Source organism: Oculina patagonica, chromosome 13 (genome assembly GCF_052425735.1).
Source record: "Oculina patagonica isolate OP01 chromosome 13, crgOcupat, whole genome shotgun sequence".
Taxonomy (NCBI): Eukaryota; Metazoa; Cnidaria; class Anthozoa; order Scleractinia; family Oculinidae; genus Oculina; species Oculina patagonica.
This window is the reverse complement of record NC_135770.1, coordinates 33,114,456-33,137,200: the sequence shown is the minus strand read 5'-3', so window position 1 is coordinate 33,137,200 and position 22,745 is coordinate 33,114,456. Positions and strand designations below refer to the sequence as shown.

The following is a 22,745-nucleotide window of genomic DNA, read 5'->3' as shown; positions in this document are numbered from 1 at the left end:
AACTGTTATTTCACAGTGAAAACGGCTTCGACTCAAGCAAAGGCATAAGCGCATTGCATTTTGATGCTTGCATCAAAATTTGTCCTTATGCGTGACTGCCCTTGTGCTTGCGCTTGTGCTTGCGTCGCTAGTGAAAACCAGGTTTTACTGAGGACGTAGCTCTACACATATCCGTGCAATGTCTCTGTGAAGCTCCGTCAGCAATATGGAAAATTTTTGATCGGAGTATGTTATAAGCGTGGAGAAACTGAGTATTTAGTGGGTGTAGAGAGGTATCTCTTTAGTAAGGCCAGTAATTGTATAAAATAAACTATAGTTTTGCAAAGCACGTGCACTAACGAAATTGTGACAACAGTATGTACAATGTGGCCGCAATTTACATTTTTTCTGTTTCTGCCGAAAATTTACATTGCTCCTAAGTGCGGAGTGGTGTTTTACATTCAACTCAACTGTGTCGGAATGGAGGTGTAAATAATAACCGATTTATTAAACTTTTGCCTTACACGACTTGACAGTGTTCATCTGTCTTTTCTTATTAGAATTATTTTTTTAAGTTCTTAGTAATGATATGTTTAACACTTTGGAAGTCATTGCCATATCACAAAGTAACAGAACACCCCTGTTCGTCCTTTCGCTAACTTGTGTGAACTATTGAAAGTGTTAGGGAACGGGGGGAGGGGGGGGGGGGTGCGAGTGGAGAGGAACACGGGCGCGCCGAAACACCCATGGCTGGAAGCGGAGCCTAGGTGATAAGTTTGTAAGTGCAAAGCCCGTTAGTAGCACAAGCTAAGGAGATGTAATGAAACTTTGAGAGATGTTGAAATAAGTGCACCGCGCTCTGGCTGATTTTGTTGTCATTTTAACATCAGACCTTCCAGAATTGCTTACTAACTTCGATGACTTGTATTGCTGGGATTGGTTGGGTATTTAAGAAATGGTTCACCAATAGTTGATCAAGGATTGGTCAAACGTTGGTTGCTGTCTGAAACTAACCTACAGATTCTAGTCCCTAAAGCTAGTGCATAGTCTCCCAGAATTTTCTAGACTGGAGAATTATCTGAAGTTAGATCTCGTATCAACTGGTATTAGTATTTGAGGTATTCCTGGAGCGACAAATTGAGTTGGCATTACACAAGATGGGCTCGTGTGATGATTTGCCAGTCGGGGTTGCATGTGACAAGATCATGATTTATCGTCAGTCTTGTGTATTGATTGGCCGGCTGTCTTGCACATGACGCGCTTTTGATTTGTTATCAGTCGTATGTGATGATTGGCCCGTTTGCGTTGCACGTGGCAATCTTGTGATATGTCATCTGTCTGGTCTGGGTCTATCGCAGCAGTTACAGAACTGTAGAAGACTGGAGCCACTGGTTAAATTGCTAGCTGTTATCTTGTACTGAATTGCGAATCCTATAGCCGTGCTCACACCCCAACACACAAACATAGGGATGGCTAAAAGAAGAAAAAGAATAATTATCTACTTTCTTTTCTGTTTCGTGTTTTAGCAGGGGCACCCAACACACCGTTTCGGTGAATACCTAGCTATATCCGTCCGGAAGACCTAAAATCCCCTACGATTTACGGATTTAAGTGGGATGAAAAACTGGAGTTTTCTTTAGCTCAGACCTTCGTGACATGGGAAAAGTAATTACGCTTTTTGTTTTCGGAGAGAGAAAAATGTCGTTTTGGCTACGAAAAAGGCAAGCTACGATTTTCGAGAAGGCAACAGTGGCTTGTAAATTCGGGTAATAATATTTCGTTCCCTAAAGTTTTCTGACGTTTGAAAGTTCAGGTAGCGTATCTGAAAAGATATGCTGTTCTTAACCTATAGACACCTATAGTAAAATTTTCTCGTTGGGTGCCCCTGTTTAAAGGAGAAGTTCACTCCAGAATGGCCATTTATTTTCTTAACGCCAATAAAAAGTTTATACAAAGATACGTTATCCACCAAAATTTCAGCCTCCAACGTGCGCTATAACCCTACGAAATCTTGCTTTGAAGTAGCCCAAAACTTGACAACTGAACGCCGCCATCTTGGAGCTGGTAATGTATGCGTGACGTCAAAGAGCTCAGCCTGAAGTTTGGCGGGGAAATTTAAATACTCGAAACTCCTTACATTTCTTTGTAGTGGCTTTTGTTTGTCAAAATGCCTGTTTGTGCAGCACCATTTTGCTCACACAGAGCTCCAAGAAATACAAAAAGAGGTGTTTATTTTCACCGTCTTCCGATATTTAAAAGAACAATTGCTCAAAAGCGGACACAAATATTTGTGTGTTCCGAAAACTATGTGGAAGACTGCTTCAAAGTAGATCAGAGATGCAGTCTCCTGCGTGGAAATACCCACAAAAGATAGAAAAAGCCAGACGCAATATAAACCATTTTTAAGAAATCTCCTTCTGTAACTCCCTTCAAACGACATGCAAGCGAAAGGAGGCGAAAGAATAAGGAAAGAATGGAGGTTAGTCATTTTGCTTACCGTGTTTTCTCAAATCAAACACCACCGGCGTTTATTTCAAACTTGGCGGGGTCCGGTGTTTATTAACGAAGTGCAATTTTCTGTAATTTTTTCAGTCCCGAGAACCACGATTTTTCTCGTCGTCCCGGCCGACAAACTGCTCTTGGGTCTCCGAGGATGATTTTTACCAAAGTAACAGTATTGCATACGGCACGTGCATGTTGCAATCAAGATTTGTTACAAACCGAACTGCAGAACATAAACAACCAATGAGTCCATAAACGGCAATGTCGCCAACGTCCTCCGCAGTTATAAACGTTCACTGTTATAAACAACAGTGCGTCAGTCATGACAACACGAACGCGAACATTGCTGTTTCATTTTGTTTACAGCATCCATCCTAGTTATTTTACGCCGGACTTTCCTTGAACATTATAAAAAAATTACCAAAGAAGCAAACCGTACCAGTTTGTCGTAGCAGTGCTATATAAGAGAATATATTTACTTGTTTGCTCGACCGCAAATAAACGCCGGGACCTCGATCAAACGTCCCCGGCGTTAATTTAAAAGTTAGCATTTTTGACCCGGCGTTTATTAATACGAAGCCGGAGTTTAATCGGTGACCGCGTTTAATCGAGCAAATACGACGACGGCAAATAATTACAGCATGAACAAAAATTGACTTAAATTGGCAACAACACTTCTCAGAATAGAAATAACAAAACGGGCTAAGTTGTTAAAAATTTTGGATGCAATGACTGGGTTGTACATGTAAATAAATATAGAAGGAGAAAAAGACAGAGAAAAAGATACAAACAAGTAATAATTTAAGTTAAAATTTTGCTTGATCTAAAATGAAATAATTCAAATATTTTTAGCTCAGTCAGTCAACTACAAAAATGACATAAAGTTCACTTTGGGAGTTGCGATCTTATATTTGATCAAGAAGAGTTTCTCTCGTTGATTAAAAGTCCTCCCTGAAATCAACTAAAAAGTGAAATAACATAAACGCATCATTGGTTGGTATTGCGTCTGGCTCTTTCTTTTTTGTGTGTGGGTATTTTCACGTAGGAGACTGTATCTGTGATCTTCTTCAAAGCAGTCTCCCGTATAGCTTTTGGAACACACAAATATTTGTGTTCGCTTTGGCAGTAATTTTTCGTCCCTACCCATTCTTATTGAGTAATTTTTCTTTTAGATATTGAAAGACGGCGAAAAGATTTTTGTATCTCATTTGTATTTTGACAAACAAACGCCACTACAAAGAAATGTAAGGAGTTTCGACTATTAAAATTTTCCCGCCAAACTTCAGGCTGAGCTCTTTGACGTCACGCATACATTACCAGGCTCCAAAATGGCGGCGTTCAGTTGTCGAGTTTTGGGCTACTTCAAAGAAAGATTTCGTAGGGTTATAGCGCACGTTGGAGGCTGAAATTTTGGTGAATAACATATCTTTGTATAAACTTTTTATTGGCGTAAAGAAAATAAATGGCCATTCTGGAGTGAACTTCTCCTTTAAGTGTTTGTTAGTTTTTGCAGTTTGTTATTTACAGGCCAAAGTTATTTAACTTTGTAAACTGTTCGTGAGCCACGGAATTGTACTGTATTGCTTATTTTCAACAGGAATAAAACGGCAAAAATCAAAACAAGTCAGGACAGTTTTAAGTTCTTCCTCCCTCCCTCTGTCTAAAACGGTGTACCCAGTGTACAGCCGCCCGCTCCCCTTTGATTTTTCTTGAGGCCACCAGAGGGCAGTTGTACACAGGCTATAGCAAGGTTTCTTTGATACTCACAACTGCTTGTAAAACGGACCGCCAGATGGCCTGGAATTTTAGCTCTGTAGGTCCAATTTGAGAGTTCTGATCTCATCCCGTCCCAAAGGACGTCTCGAATTCGCAACAGAAAACTCTCTATTGTAACTGAAAAACTTGTCCGCAAAAAGTAATCGGCTCCTGAAAAGAAATACAGAGATACATGACTTAAAAAGGTTGATTAAAGGTTTAAAAGAAGATTTAGATTTATTCGCTGATCGTTGAAAAGCAAAAAATAAAATCACCATTTTTGAAAGTAATAAGTTCATCATCCATGCTTACCATATAGCACAGCCAGCGATCCAGCGCTTGCTGTTGCTATGACAACAACTGGTTTCTCGTAAAAGTGAGCCAGCGATCCGAACATAAGTGATATTGATGCCATCAAAGCCGCGTAGGCAATGTTACTGAAAGAAAAAAAAAATAGGCAACTAGTGTCAGCTGAGGACTGCAACTTTTCTGAGAATTACTGCGCCTGCTTAACAACGACCTCATGCTGATGTGACAAGTTTCGGAAGTTTATATCTCGAGTAGTTGCACTAGTTCTTCGAAGATTTCACCGAAAATTTGACAATTAAATGCGGCACTTGTTTCGGAGGCTTTTTTCTTGTGATTATTCAAAATACTTCTGCTTTGTAAATTTACCTGTGAAAATACTTGTAAAGTGGAGTGCTAAGTATTGTGAGGCCAACAATCTGAAAGATAAAATAAATACCAGACTTAACTATTAAGTTCTACAGACTAAACCACGTAAGAACTATAAGGCCCAGTTCAGACGCCGTACTTTTCATGAGCCGAACTCAATTCGAATTTAGACCGACCCAAATTGACAAAAGTACGCCTCTTGATTCAGACGCCGTACTTTTTGGCCGTTCCGAGGCCGTTTCTAATACAGTTCACATAAAACCAGTCAAAATACATTATAATAATTTATGAATTAGGATCGGCACATGAAAAGTACGGCGTCTGAATCAAAGTCGTTCCAAAGGCGTTCCACAGGCAAAATTCTCGGCCAAGCCAGGCGGGAAGAACGGGTGAGCCATTCCAAATTGAAATAGTCGTTCTAATTTGATTCAGTCGCCGATCTTTTCATGTACTTAATTCAAGGAATTAGGTTCGGCTCATGAAAAGATCGGCGTCTGAACCGGGCCTAAGAATATAAATTGTTTGTGTTTCCTATGTTTTAGGTGCACGCATTTATGGCTCAACTTGAACTCGCCTGGGAGGCGAATTCAAGTTAAGCCAATAATTCGCATGGGAGACGCGGCGGCCTAATGGTTAGTCCGCTGGACTCAAGATCGAGCGGTCTGGGTTCGAGCCCTGGCCGGGGTCATTGAATTCCTGTGTGTTGTGCCCATGGGCAAGACACTTAACGCTCTATTTACTCTCTGTCATTAGCAAGGTCTAGCAACAGTGGTTTGGTTTGATAATGTTAAACGCCTTTTGAACCTTTTGCTGTATGTCACGATTGATTGAAAAACCAAGCAGCTTGCATAACTGCAACAGTACATACCATCCACTCCAACGACAATATTCCTCGACAAAGAGTAGGTACTACTTACCAGTCCCAAACACTCGCCTATTGTGAACACGCCAAGCCTGTATAAACGACATCCTAAGAAACCACCAAACACTCCGACTAGTGCACTGAACAGTACATGAGCTGCGAAATAACAAAACACAAAATAAAAAGACATTCCTACTCGCTTAGGAGCATAACAACAACTTAAACGCAAACGCATGCGCGACAAATCTTAATAATCTTTGGTTTATGAAATACAACGCTTATCCAGCCTATTTAAAATGCGAGGGTTAAAAATGCGTTCGTGTTGTGAGCTTATTCAAAATCAGTTGTTTGCCTTTTCATTCTATGTAATAAAATTAATAGAAGGTCCACATCATATGTCAGTGTCCTTGAAGTGTCGACAAGTACTGTATCCCGGTTTCTCTAGCATGAAGCGACTAGGAGTATTTCAGTCACCTCCCCTTGGATGGGATGCTTGTTCATCGCAGGGTTACCCTCTTAACCCCCCGCCCTCACCCCTCCAGCATTAAATTTGCCAGTACCGTACATACACCTGGGTGGAGAAATGCCCTGTGACAGTAAAGAAATCCAAGCCAGGGCTTGAACCCAAAACGCTTGATTGCGTCCCCGACCTCTTATATAATACTATCCATAATAATTCGCTTTCTTATCAACTCGTAAGCTCGCTACTGACCTATTTCTTTGCCGTTAGGTCCACAGCATAATTGCGTCTTAAAAATCAGTGGACTGAATACATAGAAAATGAGAAAACCCAGAACAAATCCGGCAAGGAACATGCATGGCTGGGGAAATGAAAAGAAGGTTATATTTAATGTTAACTTGTGTGAAGCGTGCAAGAAGACATCAAAAAAAATCTGCACAAAAAGTAGCTTGGAATCAATTGCAGGTAAATAGAGAATCCAGTTGTATCATATTCAGCTCCAGAGACGTGAAAAATTCCAAAAATAACAAAGCTCTTCAGAGATCCGTTTAGTGTTTCTGAATGCGCGAAAATTGTAAGGTAAAGTCATTAATATGGATTGCTTTTGGATCGACACCTGCAGGGAATCATTGAAGTTGCATTCAGTGTTGCCAAGTCGAGGACAAGTTTTTTGTTGATTGCAACTGCCGTAATGTCCTGCAGGCGTGTCTCATAGAGGGAAATGGGGATTGGGCGCGTGAAGACTACTATTGGTTTACTTTGATTAACTTGCGCGCAGTGATTTCCACTATCCCAGGAAGGACTTCTCGCAACCTGGGTGTAAGCATCACATTACGGTTGCATTAGAGCTGAATTTGCAGTTGATCCAACATTCTTACCCTAATAAGTCGGTAACCAGCGGCCCACACTACAACACCAATCACTGCTAGGATCTCTATCACAGTAACGGTGGCTGGATGCCTACAACGAAACAGATAAATTTAGAACAAGGGATTTACAACTATTCATTATTCAACTATTGCGCCATTTAACGAACGGAAATTTTGCTCACTGCTCGTATTTTTTCTCACCCCTACGGGGCTCGGGAAAATACTACGCAACTCGCAAAATATCCGCGCGTATTATATGTTAAACCATCGAATAAGGTGTATGTACACGCACAAACTATTGTTGCATCACAGAGTCACGCGATGGCTTAGCTCTCTCTTTTTCTTTTTTAACACGCTTCTCTATTTCCAAATTTTAAAATTCAGTCTATCGTATTTACGGAAATGAAACATTAAGGGAATGGTAACATTAATTTTACGAATATCGCGATTCTTTTTTTTAATATACATGTACACAATGTTTAGGGCAACATGTACGGCAAGAATAAAATTGTAGCTAAAAAATGCCTTGAGACCCCTTAATCAGATTGAATGAAAAAGTGTTGGCGACATATTTTCGCATCAGTAGTTAATGAATTCGAAAGAATATAGACCCCCTCCCGCCTAGAATGAAGTGGGGGGAGGGGGAGTAACTCTTAGATTTAGATGTTAATGATGGAAAACTAAAGTGGGTAAGCGTCCCATTACTTTTTAGGATCAGTGCGCTTAAAGGAATCGTAGACTGTTCGGTCCCCTACCTCACTGCACGTAAATGCCATCTTTAAACTCTCGACTTTCTAGCCTGCAGAACAGGCGGTTTATTTTTTGCGGGGTAATTGCGAGGTCGCGCGAAGCCGAGCGCGAAGCCCCCGCGCGACCCGCAAAATGACCCGCCTGTTCCGCAGGGTACGACTTGCTGTCTTAACTACAAGTTTTAAATAACCCCAATGCATCTCACTGAAGGCCCCGCATTGTTTTCTAAGTGAAGACAACTTATGAAAGGGAATTGAAACAACTACCTTTACCTGATATCTGTTTACCACAGTTATTTTCAGTTTGACATGAATATATGAAATTCATATATTTGTACTGCGGATATACATTTTAAGCAAATGAAGGATCATCGCAGTAATGTACTCAACTTAAGCAGTACTGCTTAAGTTGAGTACATTACTGCGATGATCCTTCATTTGCTTAAAATGTATATCCGCAGTACAAATATATGAATTCCATATATTCATTTCATAACTTCTCCATCCACGGGTATATTACGAACTCACAAGTGACCAGCTCCCAGTTGGCTTGATAGCTCAGCTGGTTAGAGCGCTGCACTAGTATCGCAGAGGTCATGGGTTCGATTCCCGTTCAAGCCTGAATTTTTTTCAGGCTTGCTTTTCTCACTGCTTAAGTTGAGTACATTACTGCGATGATCCTTCATTTGCTTAAAATATTTTCAGTTTGTTAGTTTGTTTTGTGGAGACTAGAATTGTACATGTTATTAAATCAAAATCAACATTTCTACAGCCAGTACATTTATCTAATGCGTGCTAATGATTTAAGATTTGAAATAAGCGTCCCTCTTTATATAAGTCCGCTCAGGAAGTCTTGAAATGAAATAGGCCCCCTGCTGGAATACAGTTTTAACTGAAGGTAGTTCAAGTGTTATCAAAAGCACAACAAACATGCAGGTGCCATATTCATAAGGGAACAGATTCAACTGGTGTCTTGTGTGACAAAACAGCCAGACTGCTAATTTCCAACTGACACGGAATCTAATAGAGCGCGAGACAGGGACAAAAGAAAATCAGGTTTCTTTACTTGACGATAAACTTACTTGTTATAAACCAACTTGTCGAGGATTTTCTGTGTGGCTTCTTTTGTGAGGTTAAGCCCTTCGTCAAAATCCATCTCGGCTTCGCTGTGCAAACTGTTTATTCGTTCTCCTCTGACACACCAATACCCGCTCCATTTAAAAGAACCACCTTCTGCCACTCATTCGTACAGTCATTAATGAATCAAGAGTCGAATATATTTGAAGTTGGAGTCGATCGTTGAAGAACGAACAGCCGATATGGATCGCGCCTAGTGGATAAGTCATAAGCTATTTTTGCCGAACTTGTCATGTTTATGATAATCTGATTCAGAAGGCGTTATCGTGTTTTTTTTTACAGTTACAGGGAAATCCTAAACAAGATGTCCGTTGGTTTGCCATAAAATTTGCTGCTTGTGCTATTTAACTACAATTTTGGATGGAATAAAAGGGGAAATGAAACCCCTCTTCCCCTCCCCCCTAATCAATGAAGAATTTGCGTTAAACCAACAAGCGCCCCTTTTCCCCATCATTGAAATTGGGGGAGGGGGGAGTCTTGTTTTCATTTTAATTGTTCAAGGTTGTGCTAACTGGAATTATGGGCTACCTATAATAAATGCAAACAGTGAAGTTAATTTAACACGACTGCCATCTTTGAGGCCCTTAACGTTTTAACCCTTTCAGTGCTAAATTTCTCCAAAAACAGGGTTTTTTTCCCGTATCCTGAATTTTTGATGCTACGATCCTGGATTTCCCTTAACTTTGCTTAAAAAGCACTTTTCCACGATGCAGCAAGATTTTGATGAAGATTCCACGGAAAAATGTACAAAATTGTACTTTGGCGCATGCGCATAAGCCAAAATTTGGACCGATTTTGCACCAAAAAGTGGTTGACTTTTTCTCGATTAGCTCTGTCAGGATGCGACCGATACGCAAAATGAATGGTTCTTTGAAAAGGTCAAACCTAGCTCTATCAGATGCTTATCACCAAAATCTGCTGACTTTCAAATTGATGACGTCACAAGTGGTTCATTGACTGCTCCTCCAAATGTCGACAAAAGTCGACATTAGCAGCGAAAGAGTTAAGTGTGATATATTTTTTGCTGGAAATATTCAAGGGCAAGAGATCATCATCCTCTCTTGTCAAGGATTGCTGTAGCAAAATCTCCTACAAAGGGCTATCGCTCACAACGTTGGCTAGGTTACTCTGCAATGGCGGATAATGTCACCCTTTCAAATGCTGGATAGTTTATTTTCGGGAGAAGTGAGGTTTTGGTAAGGTGGAATAGAGCTTTAGAACTTCCACAGATTAAGGTAGTGTGTTAGTAGGGTTTCTTATAAAAGTAACAAATTAGAACAACACTCCATACAAGCGTCGATTTTTTTTATTGATTTTTTTTATTGAGATGAGTAATAACTTCCCAACCCGGTAAATTCCATAACGAGTTGTTTCAAAACATTTTGAAGGTAAAAATTAACATCTAAGCATAGAGAATGGTACTTTACCATGGAAAGCACAACATTTAAAGGAAGCTCTGAGCGTGTAAACAAGTCTTTCAATAGCGGTTGATGTGTATTACATTTTGAATTTTTATGATTGCACAAACTTGTGTATAACGCACAAAATGTCATGGCAAATCAGCCGATACTGAAACTAATAATGTCCCTTCTGTGACTAGTTGGGTAGCTACCCGGGTAGCTACATGTAACATATTATTGCCCTCAGAACTACTAAAACAGTTGTTTACGCTTATGTCGGTGAATATCAGTGGATATTTACCGCACCGCTTAACGGCTTATTGCACCTCCTCAATTATCTACCCTCCGCCGCAGTAATATCATCCCAAGAGTCTTTCATATATGCCCTGGTATTAGTCTGATGTAGTAAAAAAGCCCTCAGCTTGGGTTGAGGCAGGACCACGTATCGTACTCCTTTATCATCAGGCACGGTGCTGTCTCTGGAACTGCAGGCGCAGCTTTTTATAAACAGGTCTGTGTCGATTTCTTGCGCGGTGTACATGAACTGTAACATGGCACCGACCGCTGACATTAACAACCATCCAAGGAACATTGCTAAAGCTGAAAATCGGAAACAAAATAACGTTAAATAATAATGATGATGATGATCATAATGATAAATAAATAAATAAATAAATAAATAAATAAATAAATAAAGTGTCTTTATTTCAGTTGATAAAATACATCTCAAATTGATGATGATGATGATGATGATGATGATGATGATGATAGCTATCAAATGCTTCCTGTCCTACTCTTTGCGATTAGTGCGTGGGTTCTTTAACGTCCCCTGTTATACGGTTTATCGTCCTTTTCCGAGATGACTAGAATGTCTAACCATTTGTAGACGTAGATAGATAAATAGATAGATAAACTTTATTAATGTGTCAAGGCCACATAGCCTGGGAAAATCCCATACTAATTTGGGGACACAATTAATAGGTATTAAAAAATATGTAAAAAGAGAATTTAAAATACTAGAGCTATATAAAATATTTATGATAATTAGATATTAAAAAAATATTTACAAGGAGAATTTAGAGACGTAATTGCAAAGGCAGCACATTCTCCTCAGTTATTTTAAGACCCTGATTCTTGGTCTGGTCTTGGTTCGAACCCACGACCTCCCGCTAGGTGCTCTTCCAACTGAGCTTAACCAGGCGGCGGTCAAACGGATCACGTGTGACTGTGTTGAAGGGAAAGAATGCTGGAGAGCAGGCTACGCGCTGGGGCATTTAAAACAAAGAAAAGCCAAGCATGACTGGTTGAAGTTACTTTGTTTTGGATCGCCCAGCACGTTGCTTGCCCTCCAGCAAGGTGTTATGTACCGGTACCATGTGATCATTAGCTGGAAAGGGCCTATTGTGTGTGCAAAGAGAGACTTTTGTTTACCGTACCCAACTGAAGTTACAAAAAGATCAAAACTTTTAACCTTGATCAGTGAATTCCTTGTGAGCTTCGTGGAACTCCAGTTTCACATGAGTGGGATGATTAGCAGCTTGGCTGAAGGCATCCTTTGTCTTGAACAGGATTTGTTTGATCAAAATAGTGAATGCAGTTCGGCAGTAATGATCCAGACCTGGAAAGAAGAGACCATGTTAGTTAAAAATCAACTGTCTGGTGTTCAATTGCTAGCACATAGGGCATATTGCCATGAATGTATGCTGAAACCAAGGACAAAACGTTTCATTTTAGGATTGTGTTTTGTGTAGGATGCCAGTAAAACAGTTCTTCACTGGACATCACAGGGTAAGGGAAAACATCTGACTCGTCCCCAGTCATCTTTTGAGTCCGTCTTGAGTCGACTGCTGAACATGGAGGGAATCATGGGAAGGAAGAGAAGAATTGCAATTTTCGCATAAGAGACGACTGGGGACGAGTCAGGGAAAACATGGTTCAGTAAAGCAAGACCTTTCAAGAAAAGTTAATACCAAAGGCAGTGGCAGTCAGTTGAGCAAAGAGGACAACAATTTAAGAAAACCATCTACAGTACCACACAAAAGTTATCACCTCTTGCATCGTTTATAACTTTTGACTCAAAACATGTTATTTTTTTTTTAAAAGTGCTGCCTTTCTTTCAATTTCTGATGAAAGAGCTTTCATTAAAAACACATGGTTTTAATTTTTCATGTTTTAAAACTTATTTCTATCTGTTCGTATTAAACAATTATTCATACTGAATAGTACTTACCGAGAAGAAACATGAGAGATCCTATGAGTGATGTAGCCATAATGACAAAGGCCTTCTCAAGCCATACAGCAAGGATTCCGAACACAAGACCAGTGGCACCATAAATACCATAAAATGCCAGGTCACTGAAACAAAAATACAGCCATGCATTAGCATACATGGGTTTTCACATTGTGGATGTGGACAGCGACAAACATGACTGATCATTCAGTTAAAAAGAAAAGACTGATTCAGTGCAGCAACAGTTTTACTTCTTCTTGTCCCCAGAGCCACTTGTCCCTTTTACTACGATTTCCAGTTGAGTGAGACGCGAACAAAGTTTGGTGACGAAGTTTCATCATAACAACGGCATTGTTGTCAAGGGCAAACTTCTCTGTTTCCATTGGTAACTTGTCGTTACAGGTACTGACCGCCATTGTTCTTTTATACAAGGAGGACCTCTCGGGAAACAGGGCAATTTTTTGATTGGCTAATTTCGATCCAAGATGGCGTCAGTTTTAATTGAGCAATTTTTTGATTGGCTAATTTTTTGAAATTTCGATCCGAAATGGTGTTAGCTTTTGTCAGCTTTACGAAGCGCCAAATGTTCTTCATTTCAGTTCGCGAATTATTCATTTTGCACTTGAGAAAGATATATTATTAAAAGCTGAAGGAATTCTTAAAGCTGCTAGAAAATCCCTGGAGTTGGAAAACGATATAATTTCAGTTGAACAGTAACTCTAACAAGGAAGGTAAAGTGACGCACGTTGAACATAACGTCAACTCTCTACACAGATCTGTTACCATCGATATAAAACAGCTAAGGCATAATATATTTCGTTATTTGTTTCCTTTATCGTTGTCTCTGTGTATATATTTTTTATTTGAAAGCGTAATAAAGTGTTGCTGACGATATTTGTAGTGTTTGTATTTATTTAAAGCATCGAGATTGTCGAGCAAGACAGTTACAAACGCAAATTTGTTACCAATGGTAACAGAGAAGTTTGCCCTTGACAACAATGCCGTTGTTATGTTGAAACTTCGTCACCAAACTTTGTTCGCGTCTCACTCAACTGGAAATCGTAGTAGCTGGTAGAGCCTGTGCAGGAATAACAATTGGCTCTGGGACATGATTTGATTGGCGAATTTGGGAGTTTCAAATCTAGCAATCAAATCAAACATTTTAAAAACATTTTAAGCCTTCGTATAAAAAAGGGATTTCAAAATGGTTCATTTGATTGTCTGTTTCTTTTGTTAAAATCCAGCCAATCAGTTCACCTGTTTCAGAGCCACTTGTTTCTTGTGCACAGGCTCTGCCAGCTAAAGACTGAGGGACAAGCAGCTTAGGGGATGGGAATGCAGTGCTACTGTAAAAAGTAATCTCCATACATGCACGTGTACATGTATGTAAACAAGTTTTATTTCCATTTTTACAGCTTAGCTATTTTATTTGTTAGTATTTCCTTTTATCACTCACTGATGTAAATTTTTAATCAAATTTCATTGTTAATAATATTTTACTGTAAAGCGCCATGAGACATGGATATGGCCCTATATAAATCTTTTATGATGATGATGATGATGATGATGATGATGATGATGATGATGATAATTATTATTATTATTTTAAATGCAGCCATTTAAATTTTTAATTTTGTACAACATATTTCTAAGTAACTGTCTACATACCTCCTTAGGTGACGGGAAACCCAGAAAGTGACTACTACAATGGAAAGTGCCTGTGGAAATTAAAAAAGACCAAGACAAGATAGACTGAGTCACCGTACCAAAATGAGATACATGTAAAGTGATCTTAAGATTCTTAAGAAAAGGTAGTACACTATACTAGGAAAAGGTGTGAGTGAGTCACAATTGGTTTTGTATTTATTTATTAATAACAAGATTTGCTACAAGAATAGCATGTTTTTTAATAAGTCACTAAGCATAAATGCAAGACCAATTAAAAGTAAAATTAATGTAAATTACTTTTTATGCTCAACTAGTAAAAAAACACTCTAAGTTATCTGTTACATGCAGGTTCAACTGATGTACATGTATTAAACTCACCCATCCAACAATACAACCCATGCAGAACACACCAATCTTGTAAACATAACAGGCCAATGCTCCAGCAAGAAGCCCGCATATAATGCTAATGGAGATACGCACTGTCAGAAAACAAACAAAACATCTCATTAAAGACTGATTAAATTTCTCTAAACTACGAAGTGAGTCAGTGAAGATGGAAATAACAAGAATGTACTGTCAGAACGTTGTGCTCTAGCAGAACCAGTTAAGTGATTGATTGCATTTACAGCTCTAGCAAACACATGTAATGTGCCATAAGGGAGAAAAAGACAAACTCAAATGGCAAAGACAAGGTGCACTTGTAGGCAGGGAAGATGTCAGATAGGGGTCCAGGTGAGGTGGGTGGGAGGAGGTGCATGACTTGCAGTACAGTTGAACCACTTTAATATGGACAGCTACATGTACAGGGAAGAGTGTCCATATTAAGGAGGTGTCCGTATCACAGAGGTAGAGTTATATGAATTTTGGTTTTTTTTGGACCAAGGTCCGAACTGTTCGTAATAGGTAGGTGTCTGTAATTATAGAGGTTCCACCATATTTGAATGTATGTGTGGAGTCTTTGTCTCTTGGGATGGTCTATTACAGGGGGTCACACATTGCACAAACTGCCACATTTTTGTTCTTCCTAGACAGCAAACAGCTTTAATTTCTCCTAAAGGCAAGTAGCCGCAAACTGACACTCAAAATTGGCTTAACCTACCTCCGATTAACTCTAACCCAGGATTAAAAGATGATCAAAGTTTTAAGTTCTCTTGTTTTAAAGGGTTTAAAGGGTTTTCCATAGCTACTGTTTTGTGAAGTTTGAGATTGGTCCACGTCAAAACTGGGGGACAGAAAATATAAACAGAAAACCTCAAAAAAATTATAAAATTGAAATCAAATTTCACGCTAACCCTGGATGAGCTTAATCGTGCTTTGAACAACCTCGCCCTGGTCTCCTGGTATTAGCAACTCTGCTATTTTTGGGATTATACCTAGCTAAACTCTAAGACAGGTAACAGACGCTTTTGACTTTCGAGTGGTACTGACATGCATGTACATGTATCTCACCTTCTAAGCTGTGGTTTCCATCACAACAGAACTCTGTGTCCAGTACATCGGGACTTAGTGAGTAAAAACCAACACCAGCAAATATAAAAGCGGCCACAATAACAATGGGCTGTAATGATAATCAACAAATCATACAGTCATGTACAAATGGACTTACAAAATACATACATAAAGTACATTGTATATAATTCTAAGCTAGCTTTGGTATGGCAATTTTTTAGCATTTCCACTGTTCAAAAAGCTAAGTCGATCCCAGGCTATCCCTGGGTAGCATTTTTGTTATGTCACCCTAACACCGTCTGTACCCAATTATTTTCTTGGGCAGAGAGGGGCACTGTGAGAGTAGAAAAGGGTATCTTGCTATTAAGATAATTACCACAAAAACTGTAAATCACAACACAATGACCCTGTCTCTGACCAGTGTTGAGATTCCTGCAGATCATTTTATCCATTGCATACATACATGTACATACAGAGCTCAAGATGCTTCTAACCTCTCTAGTCGGCCATCCCTCTCTCTATAATAATACAGTCTGAAGCTTTCATGTACCTTTATAAGCCTGTATCCCAGAATCCACACAACAAGCCCAAGTACTGACAAAACTATAACACCAATTGGGTGGCTGTACCTGAATACAAAACAAAAACAGTAGATATCAAGTAAGTAGCAAACTTATCAAAATAGTGTTGCCCCAAAGAACAAACAACGTCTCACCACAAGCAGACTGGAGTGAAAGCAAACCGCAAGCAAACCGGAGTGAAAACTAACAGTAAGAAAACCACAATCAAGACTAGCCGCGCACCGGTTATGGTTTTAGCCCTAACCAAAACCCCTAAATCTTTAGCTGGTTTCATTGTTCTGAGGAACAAAAGGTTTCCTTTGTTTATCATTAATTTGTCAAAGAAAATTCTTAAAGATGCCCCCAGAGAATGTTTTTCATGTGTTATTTCTCGACAAGGAAGCAACAACCAGCACCATGTTAAGTACAATAAATAAATAAATAAATAAATAAATAAGTAAATAAGATTACAAGCAAGACAGACTTCAGAGTAAAAACAGTACCTACAACACTGAACCTGCGGCTATACAATACAAGATTCTGTGGTGTGTATACTACTTATTATACATTGTAGTCACTATCTGTCTTCTCATTGGCTAAGAACCCACATTTAATTCTGAGAATCAGTGCAACCTACAGATGAGTGAATAATCTCAGTGATGGATCTAGAGGAGGGGCCTGGCCTTCCTATTTTTAGAACAAGTAGAGGCCCGAAGGGCCGAGAAATTTTTTTCGAGAGCGGGCACCCCCCCTAGCCTCCTACGCAGACGTGACGAGCCCTAAGAATGTCTGCATAGGAGGCTAGGGCCCCCTTATCCTAGGGTCTGGATGATCATCCCCCCCCCATATCTGAAGGTTTGGGTCTGCCACTGAATTTGCTAGCAGATTTTTCACTCATCTGTTGGTTGGGCGGGCAATGTGTGATTTCTGAGAGCAATGTGGGAGACATCTGACAGCGAAGAAAATTCATAGCTTGTCGATTTGCTTCTTCAACCAAGCAAAAAATTAACCTAAATTGAAAAAATTGCTGGACAATAAATTCTTGGAAAACACAAAATGACCAACAAAGATTGCGAAGGAACTATTCCACCAATTAAATGAGGAAAAAGCGTTCAGAAGCAACATGACAAGTAGGAATTAGTACAACTGTTGTAATCGTTTTGTCCTTATTTTTTTCCAGAAAAGCAAAGAATAATAAACAAGTATTAAATTCGGTTTTTGTGATATCCGGAATAATCAAGATCTCGGTAGGGGTTGATAACAATTACCACAACATTGATTATTCCGGATATCACAAAAATTTCATCCAATAACTGTTGAAAATTCGACACAATAAATTTACCTTCTAGTTTTGAGACTGTTTGGTTGTTGAAAGCTTTGTCGTTTCATTCGTGTCTGCTTTTGCAATATTCTCTTCTTGATTAAAATGTCTTCTAAAAGACGTACACTTACTGCAATTTAATTTTCGACTAAGTAACATGCATGTATTATAACAACAATAAAGTGTTGTAAAAACCAGATGAACCAAGCACAAACAAAATATTAAAGGTGAAGTCAAATTTTAACAAATTTTAGTTGCCTGCTCATAGAATTAAACCCAGCAGTAATAATAAAACAATTTAATGGTCAATGACATTCAAAGCTATACGCATCATATAAGATAAAAAGTTGGCTAATACTAAAGCTTATCAACAAGGTGATTAAGTTAAGTTGCACGGCCATTTTGTCGGCAACCGCGGAAGGCAACGATGAAATTTAATAACAACTACAGCTTCGCACAAAGCTGACTGCTTTAATTGCCATCTATAGAAGAAAACGAAAGATGATAAATTATTAAAAGGGAAATAACCTAACCACTTACCCGATGTATGGCTTATTTGTTGAAATCCAGTGAAGAAGTCCATTTTGAGAACTGTTCATGTTGTGTTCATGGTTAGTGTTATAGCGCGACTTGATTGCGGCCGTATTTGACGCCAGATTTTAAGATGAATATGCAAAGAATATTGTTTGCGTAGTAATCGCCACCTAATGTATTCCGGCGATGGTGCGATCATGTTAAAATCTCTTGACACTTCCAGAAATTCTTTCGAAGGCTAGAGAGTTTCCTCGGAGCTGCAATGCCTCGTTTTCATTCATTACTCGTTCAGAGGTTTCTACGTTGTGTAGGAGGCACTGTAATATCTTTAAACAAAAAAACCGCATCCCACCAAAACAAGAAGGTGGATCAAGGGAGAAGAAAGGTATACTTAACGCGTGAAGCAGGATACAACATGTGCAAAGATTGTGTAAAAGAACAGCATCCTGAAAGAGTAGGCTAATCTTTACAACTTATTTGTGTTTTTGCATGTGGTTAGTGTTTGTATGCTCGACTTTGTAGAAATATGAGCCCGCGCTCAAGGTGATGTAAATGATGGTTTGCTCATTTCGATCAGGAATTATCTAATGATGTAGCTGCAGATAATTGCGTGTAAACGATAAGCTCTGTTTCTAGCTGTTTTAGAAGTCTGATTGAGATTCCTCCTCCCAAAGCAAGTAATTCGCTTTTTTCACGATCCCATAATGCTTGTTTACCCCCCCAAAATTTTTGCATAAGCATTGTTTTCAATTTCTCTTAGGACGATCGTACGTCATTGTAAATCCCAAGAGAAATTGAAAACAATGCTTATGTTAAAATTTTGGGGGGTAAACAAGGTGTATTATGGGAATGGTGAAAACAGCGAATGCACCTGTTAATGTTAAGCCCCAAGGTGGGAGGGGGATAGACCCAGGGGATTTTGACATTTTTTAGAAGCCAGAGTCAAATTCCCCACCCCTGGGCACCTATTGAATGTCAAATTTCACATATCTCCTTTTAAATTTCTAACCCAACAGACCATTTTAGATGTCAAAATCCCAACCCTGGGAGAGATAATTTTCACAATGTCAAATTCCCATGGGTTGCCTGCCCCCCCCCCCTCCCATGGGGCTTAACATTGACAGGTGCATAATGTTCATGCAGACTGCTGTTTGACAAATGCGGACTTCAGTCTTGAAATCTTCCACTCCAGTTGCTCCAGTTTGCCTAAATTCTGCTAAATTACACTCCAGTAAGCCTGTTTTTGGTTAACTGTCAACAATGGTAATATATATTAACACAGTATATACCGTTATGTTCATGCTGCAGTTTTCAGTCTACAGTCTGCAAATGTCAGACACCAAAATTATTGAGCCTACTGGAACAAGTGATTGTTTTCTCTAGGGCACCATCTGCCTGGAGAGTGGTACATATTTACTTAACTTTGCTTGCTGTAAGGAATGCGGCAAGAAAGAACCACTTAAAATTACAGAAAAGTTGAGTCAGGAGGATGACAATGGAGAAGAACTGGTAACCTATAAACGTAAGTGTTTAATAAAAATTAGCTAGAGAGATGTTTGGCATAATATAAACCCTGTCAGTTGCAATATTGGTCTAAAAAAGTGAGTTGACTTCTGTATATCTTCAGTTGCATGAGCAAAACTTGGCAAATGCTATAGGGTAACTACAAATCGTAGTCTCTGAGCTATGGGGTAAAAAAGGTCAAGTCTTCATTCGATTCTAATGCCCAATCAGGAGAATTTTACTCCCACTGGATGTAAATGCGTGGTTCCAGAAAATGTCTATACTTCCTTTACAAAAGGGATTGAAAATTCCTGTGGGGGGGGGGGGGAACCAAAAACTCATGAAACTTATAAAATTATTGGAATTTCCAGAAGGGTAGGTGGGGGGGTCTTATGAAAACTTTCTTCTGTGGGGGAGGTATGGATAATTTATGGAACCGCATGGTATGTGGTTTCACATTATACCACCCCAGGGCATTTCATTGGAAATTTTAAGGGAGAGGGGGTTCTTGAGAGTGAAATATATTTAAAGAAAGCATGAAGCTAAAATGTAATTTCCTTTCATGGTGGGGGTATGGATATCTTCTGGAAGAACACGTTACCCTAAGTATAAAATTCACTGTACTCCACATCTGGGTGGACGAGAAAAAAGGTATCATCAGAGTGAAGTGTCAAATACCCAAGAATACAAAACAATGATCCTGGCTATCAAGACCAATAGTGAATAACCATAAGGTCACTGCACCTTGCACATCTTATCCTGGGGTGTACTGATTGTAGCACCAGAAATATTCCTAGTTCCATAAAGAATTCTTTAAACTTTCTTAAATTCTTTAAAACATTTTTAAAATTTGGTGATAAATTTAGAAAGATGGTAAATTTTAAGCTCAGTAAAGAAATGAGAAAGGTCAAATGTTCATCATGTCACGAGCATGGGACAAAGAAAAAAAATCTGAGTCCCTGATGGGAATCGAAGCCATGACCTCCCAAACACCAGGCAGGTATGTGTCACATATGAAACTAGTAAATGGCCTTGCTCACCACAAGTCTCTCCATAGCTTAGTGGATAGAGCACCCTCCTGTCAAGGATCAAGGGTATTCAATTGCCACTAGGGAGTCAGATTTTTTTCTTTGTCTCATGCTCATGACATGTTGAACATTATTAGATTCATTGCCAACATTAACATTAGATTTTTTAAAAAAAATGTCTCTGCAGATGTCTGTCCTAGCTGTGATCACCTTGTGGCAGAGCATGAATACACATTTAGAGTTGAAGGACAGTACCAGGTAATAGTTACTCTTCTTGGGTTTTTTCTTATTGGAGTCAGAATAGGAATCTCTTTATAAAGTGAAGCTATGTCTTATGAAAAATCAGTGGTTAGGAATTATGACGGCTCAACCCTCAAAATTGATTTTTTTTCCTTAGTGGCCATATGGCCACTGACTGCACGAGTTTGGTCGCCAGTGAAAAATGTTAGTTAACTCAGTCACACATTCAATCCTTCTTCTCAATTTTAGTCGCCAGACTTGCGACTCTGGTACCAATTTTTTCTAGCTCCAAAATTTTAGTCGCCATGGCGACTAAAATGGTCTTAATTTGGAGGGTTGCAGCTATCTCCCAGTTGGTTTTCATAATTATTCATGAGTGTCTACATATGCAAGTGGTCATTAGCCCAAGATAACAATTGAGGAAAGTGAGAAACTCTAACAGGGGAGACCACATGCAGGCTAGCTGCAGCAGTTGTTACAATAATGTAATAAACAAGAAGCCCTGTGGCTTTATAGACGGGCCTTAGTAGCCTTATTTCCTTTTTGCGTGACAACCGATATACGAATATGATACTTTGCCGCCAGTAAGGTCATAGGCTGCTTGCTTGTTTACATCGCTCTGATGTCTGTTTCCTTTCTAACACTAAACCGCATGAAATATAACTTGTCTCTTTAGCTTATATTTTGTACCAACCCTTTCTAATTGTCCAGCTCTATTTTGCTCTGTGGTCTAAGCGAGGATTTCTTGTTGAGTTAAACGGTTCATACAAAATGAAAAAATGCGTATTACGCAAGGTAAACAAAATACCTCTTCCTGATATCATCTAAGCAAAATGTCTGTTTTCTTTTTAATACTAAAAACTCGTAAAATATTACTTGTCACTTTCGTTTATATCTTGTATTAGTCATTTCTTATTGCCCGGTTCTAGTGTTGTCAAAGTGAGGATTCTTTATCGAGTTAGACACATACAAAATGCTTATTACGTATGTAATTAAAATCCCTCTTCCCCATCATTCCCCTTATCTGAGCAATTAATGTCAAGTGGCAGATGACGTAGAAAGAAAAACAACAGATTATATTATCTCCGTCCCATACCCCTTCCCCCATCCAGGCATTTCAAGTGGCTGATGAAAGATGACCCATTCTAACCCAATCAGAATGCGTGACCTTCAATACCCTTCCTACAAAAAAAAACTAACCGAAAGCAAGAGACGGGCGGAGGCTGCTAGCGCCACTAGCGGCCTGGGCCCATCTAATAAGTGTGGCTTTTGTAATGTGTTTGTTTTGTTGCAGGAATACATGATGACTTGTCTTTTATGTGGCACAGCAGCTGACTCTGTTAGCATTCTACCTGAAAACCCAGCTTACAACACCAACAATTTCTTCTGACTCAGGGAAGAAGTCTTATATCATAAGCCTTATGGCTAGACTGTGCAGTGAATCAGGCCGTCAGAATCTCAGTCTTAGTTGCCATATTTTTAAAAACACAATAATTATTAAGAAAAAGAAAAACATTTGCCAGTTCGGTGTAATCAGAGCGGTCAGACATGTTTTGGCCCAAGGCTTGTACAAAACTTTAAAAAGTCATCAAATTTCAATGCAATGAGCTTTTAACTGATAAGTACCAGTGTGGTGGCTGGCTGGAAGATTTATAAGTCAATAGCCTTAGGAAAGATGTATTTTCCTGTAAAGAAGTGACAGGACTACATGTAAAGATCTGAAAGATTGTAATTTCTCACTCCCCCATCATTTACCAGTTTTTACAATGATGTATAAGGTAACAGGGCTGTCATATGAAAAGTAGGTACTCATAATAAATTATA

The 22,745-nt window shown here is 39.1% G+C and overlaps 3 protein-coding genes across 4 annotated transcripts; 1 reads left to right on the top strand and 2 right to left on the bottom strand.

The window, feature by feature from the left end:
- Positions 1-1,106: 1,106 nt before the first annotated feature.
- LOC144635244 (uncharacterized) lies at positions 1,107-9,296 on the bottom strand. 2 transcript variants are annotated; one of them, XM_078494342.1, is made up of 8 exons: positions 8,934-9,281; positions 7,112-7,193; positions 6,486-6,594; positions 5,829-5,929; positions 4,912-4,961; positions 4,549-4,673; positions 4,249-4,407; positions 1,107-1,452 (listed from the first exon to the last, which is right to left on the bottom strand). In XM_078494342.1, the coding sequence occupies exons 1-8, from the start codon at positions 9,005-9,007 to the stop codon at positions 1,310-1,312; spliced, it is 843 nt and encodes a 280-aa protein (XP_078350468.1). In that variant the 5' UTR covers positions 9,008-9,281; the 3' UTR covers positions 1,107-1,309. The 2 variants fall into 2 exon arrangements, with proteins under 2 accessions (XP_078350468.1, XP_078350469.1); XM_078494343.1 differs by lacking the exon at positions 1,107-1,452 and adding an exon at positions 4,064-4,173 and having other exon boundaries at positions 4,217-4,407; positions 8,934-9,296.
- Positions 9,297-10,294: 998 nt separating this feature from the next.
- On the bottom strand, positions 10,295-18,428 carry LOC144634264 (uncharacterized). Its single transcript, XM_078493168.1, has 8 exons — positions 18,157-18,428; positions 16,286-16,364; positions 15,736-15,844; positions 14,665-14,765; positions 14,287-14,336; positions 12,619-12,743; positions 11,860-12,006; positions 10,295-10,988 (listed from the first exon to the last, which is right to left on the bottom strand). The coding sequence occupies exons 1-8, from the start codon at positions 18,213-18,215 to the stop codon at positions 10,723-10,725; spliced, it is 936 nt and encodes a 311-aa protein (XP_078349294.1). The 5' UTR covers positions 18,216-18,428; the 3' UTR covers positions 10,295-10,722.
- Positions 18,429-18,463: 35 nt separating this feature from the next.
- Positions 18,464-22,648, top strand: LOC144634266 (protein Churchill-like). The gene is made up of 4 exons (XM_078493172.1): positions 18,464-18,604; positions 19,534-19,672; positions 20,869-20,939; positions 22,216-22,648. Exons 1-4 carry the CDS (start codon positions 18,566-18,568, stop codon positions 22,309-22,311), a joined length of 345 nt encoding a protein of 114 aa, XP_078349298.1. The 5' UTR covers positions 18,464-18,565; the 3' UTR covers positions 22,312-22,648.
- Positions 22,649-22,745: the final 97 nt, after the last annotated feature.

What these genes read in the sequence shown, in the direction of transcription:
- LOC144634264 (XM_078493168.1), bottom strand. Translation starts at nt 18,215, where the DNA reads ATGAACAGTTCTCAAAATGGACTTCTTCACTGGATTTCAACAAATAAG. An exon ending in TGGGATACAGGCTTATAAAG is followed by an intron (nt 15,845 to 16,285) that starts GTACATGAAAGC and finishes TTATCATTACAG; the next exon opens with CCCATTGTTATTGTGGCCGC. An exon ending in CAAGGAATTCACTGATCAAG is followed by an intron (nt 10,989 to 11,859) that starts GTTAAAAGTTTT and finishes TCCGATTTTCAG; the next exon opens with CTTTAGCAATGTTCCTTGGA.
- LOC144635244 (XM_078494342.1), bottom strand. Translation starts at nt 9,007, where the DNA reads ATGGATTTTGACGAAGGGCTTAACCTCACAAAAGAAGCCACACAGAAA. An exon ending in TAGGCGAGTGTTTGGGACTG is followed by an intron (nt 4,962 to 5,828) that starts GTAAGTAGTACC and finishes TTTATCTTTCAG; the next exon opens with ATTGTTGGCCTCACAATACT. An exon ending in ATCGCTGGCTGTGCTATATG is followed by an intron (nt 4,408 to 4,548) that starts GTAAGCATGGAT and finishes ATTTCTTTTCAG; the next exon opens with GAGCCGATTACTTTTTGCGG.
- LOC144634266 (XM_078493172.1), top strand. Translation starts at nt 18,566, where the DNA reads ATGTGCAAAGATTGTGTAAAAGAACAGCATCCTGAAAGA. An exon ending in AAGAACAGCATCCTGAAAGA is followed by an intron (nt 18,605 to 19,533) that starts GTAGGCTAATCT and finishes TGTTTTCTCTAG; the next exon opens with GGCACCATCTGCCTGGAGAG. An exon ending in AGAACTGGTAACCTATAAAC is followed by an intron (nt 19,673 to 20,868) that starts GTAAGTGTTTAA and finishes ATGTCTCTGCAG; the next exon opens with ATGTCTGTCCTAGCTGTGAT.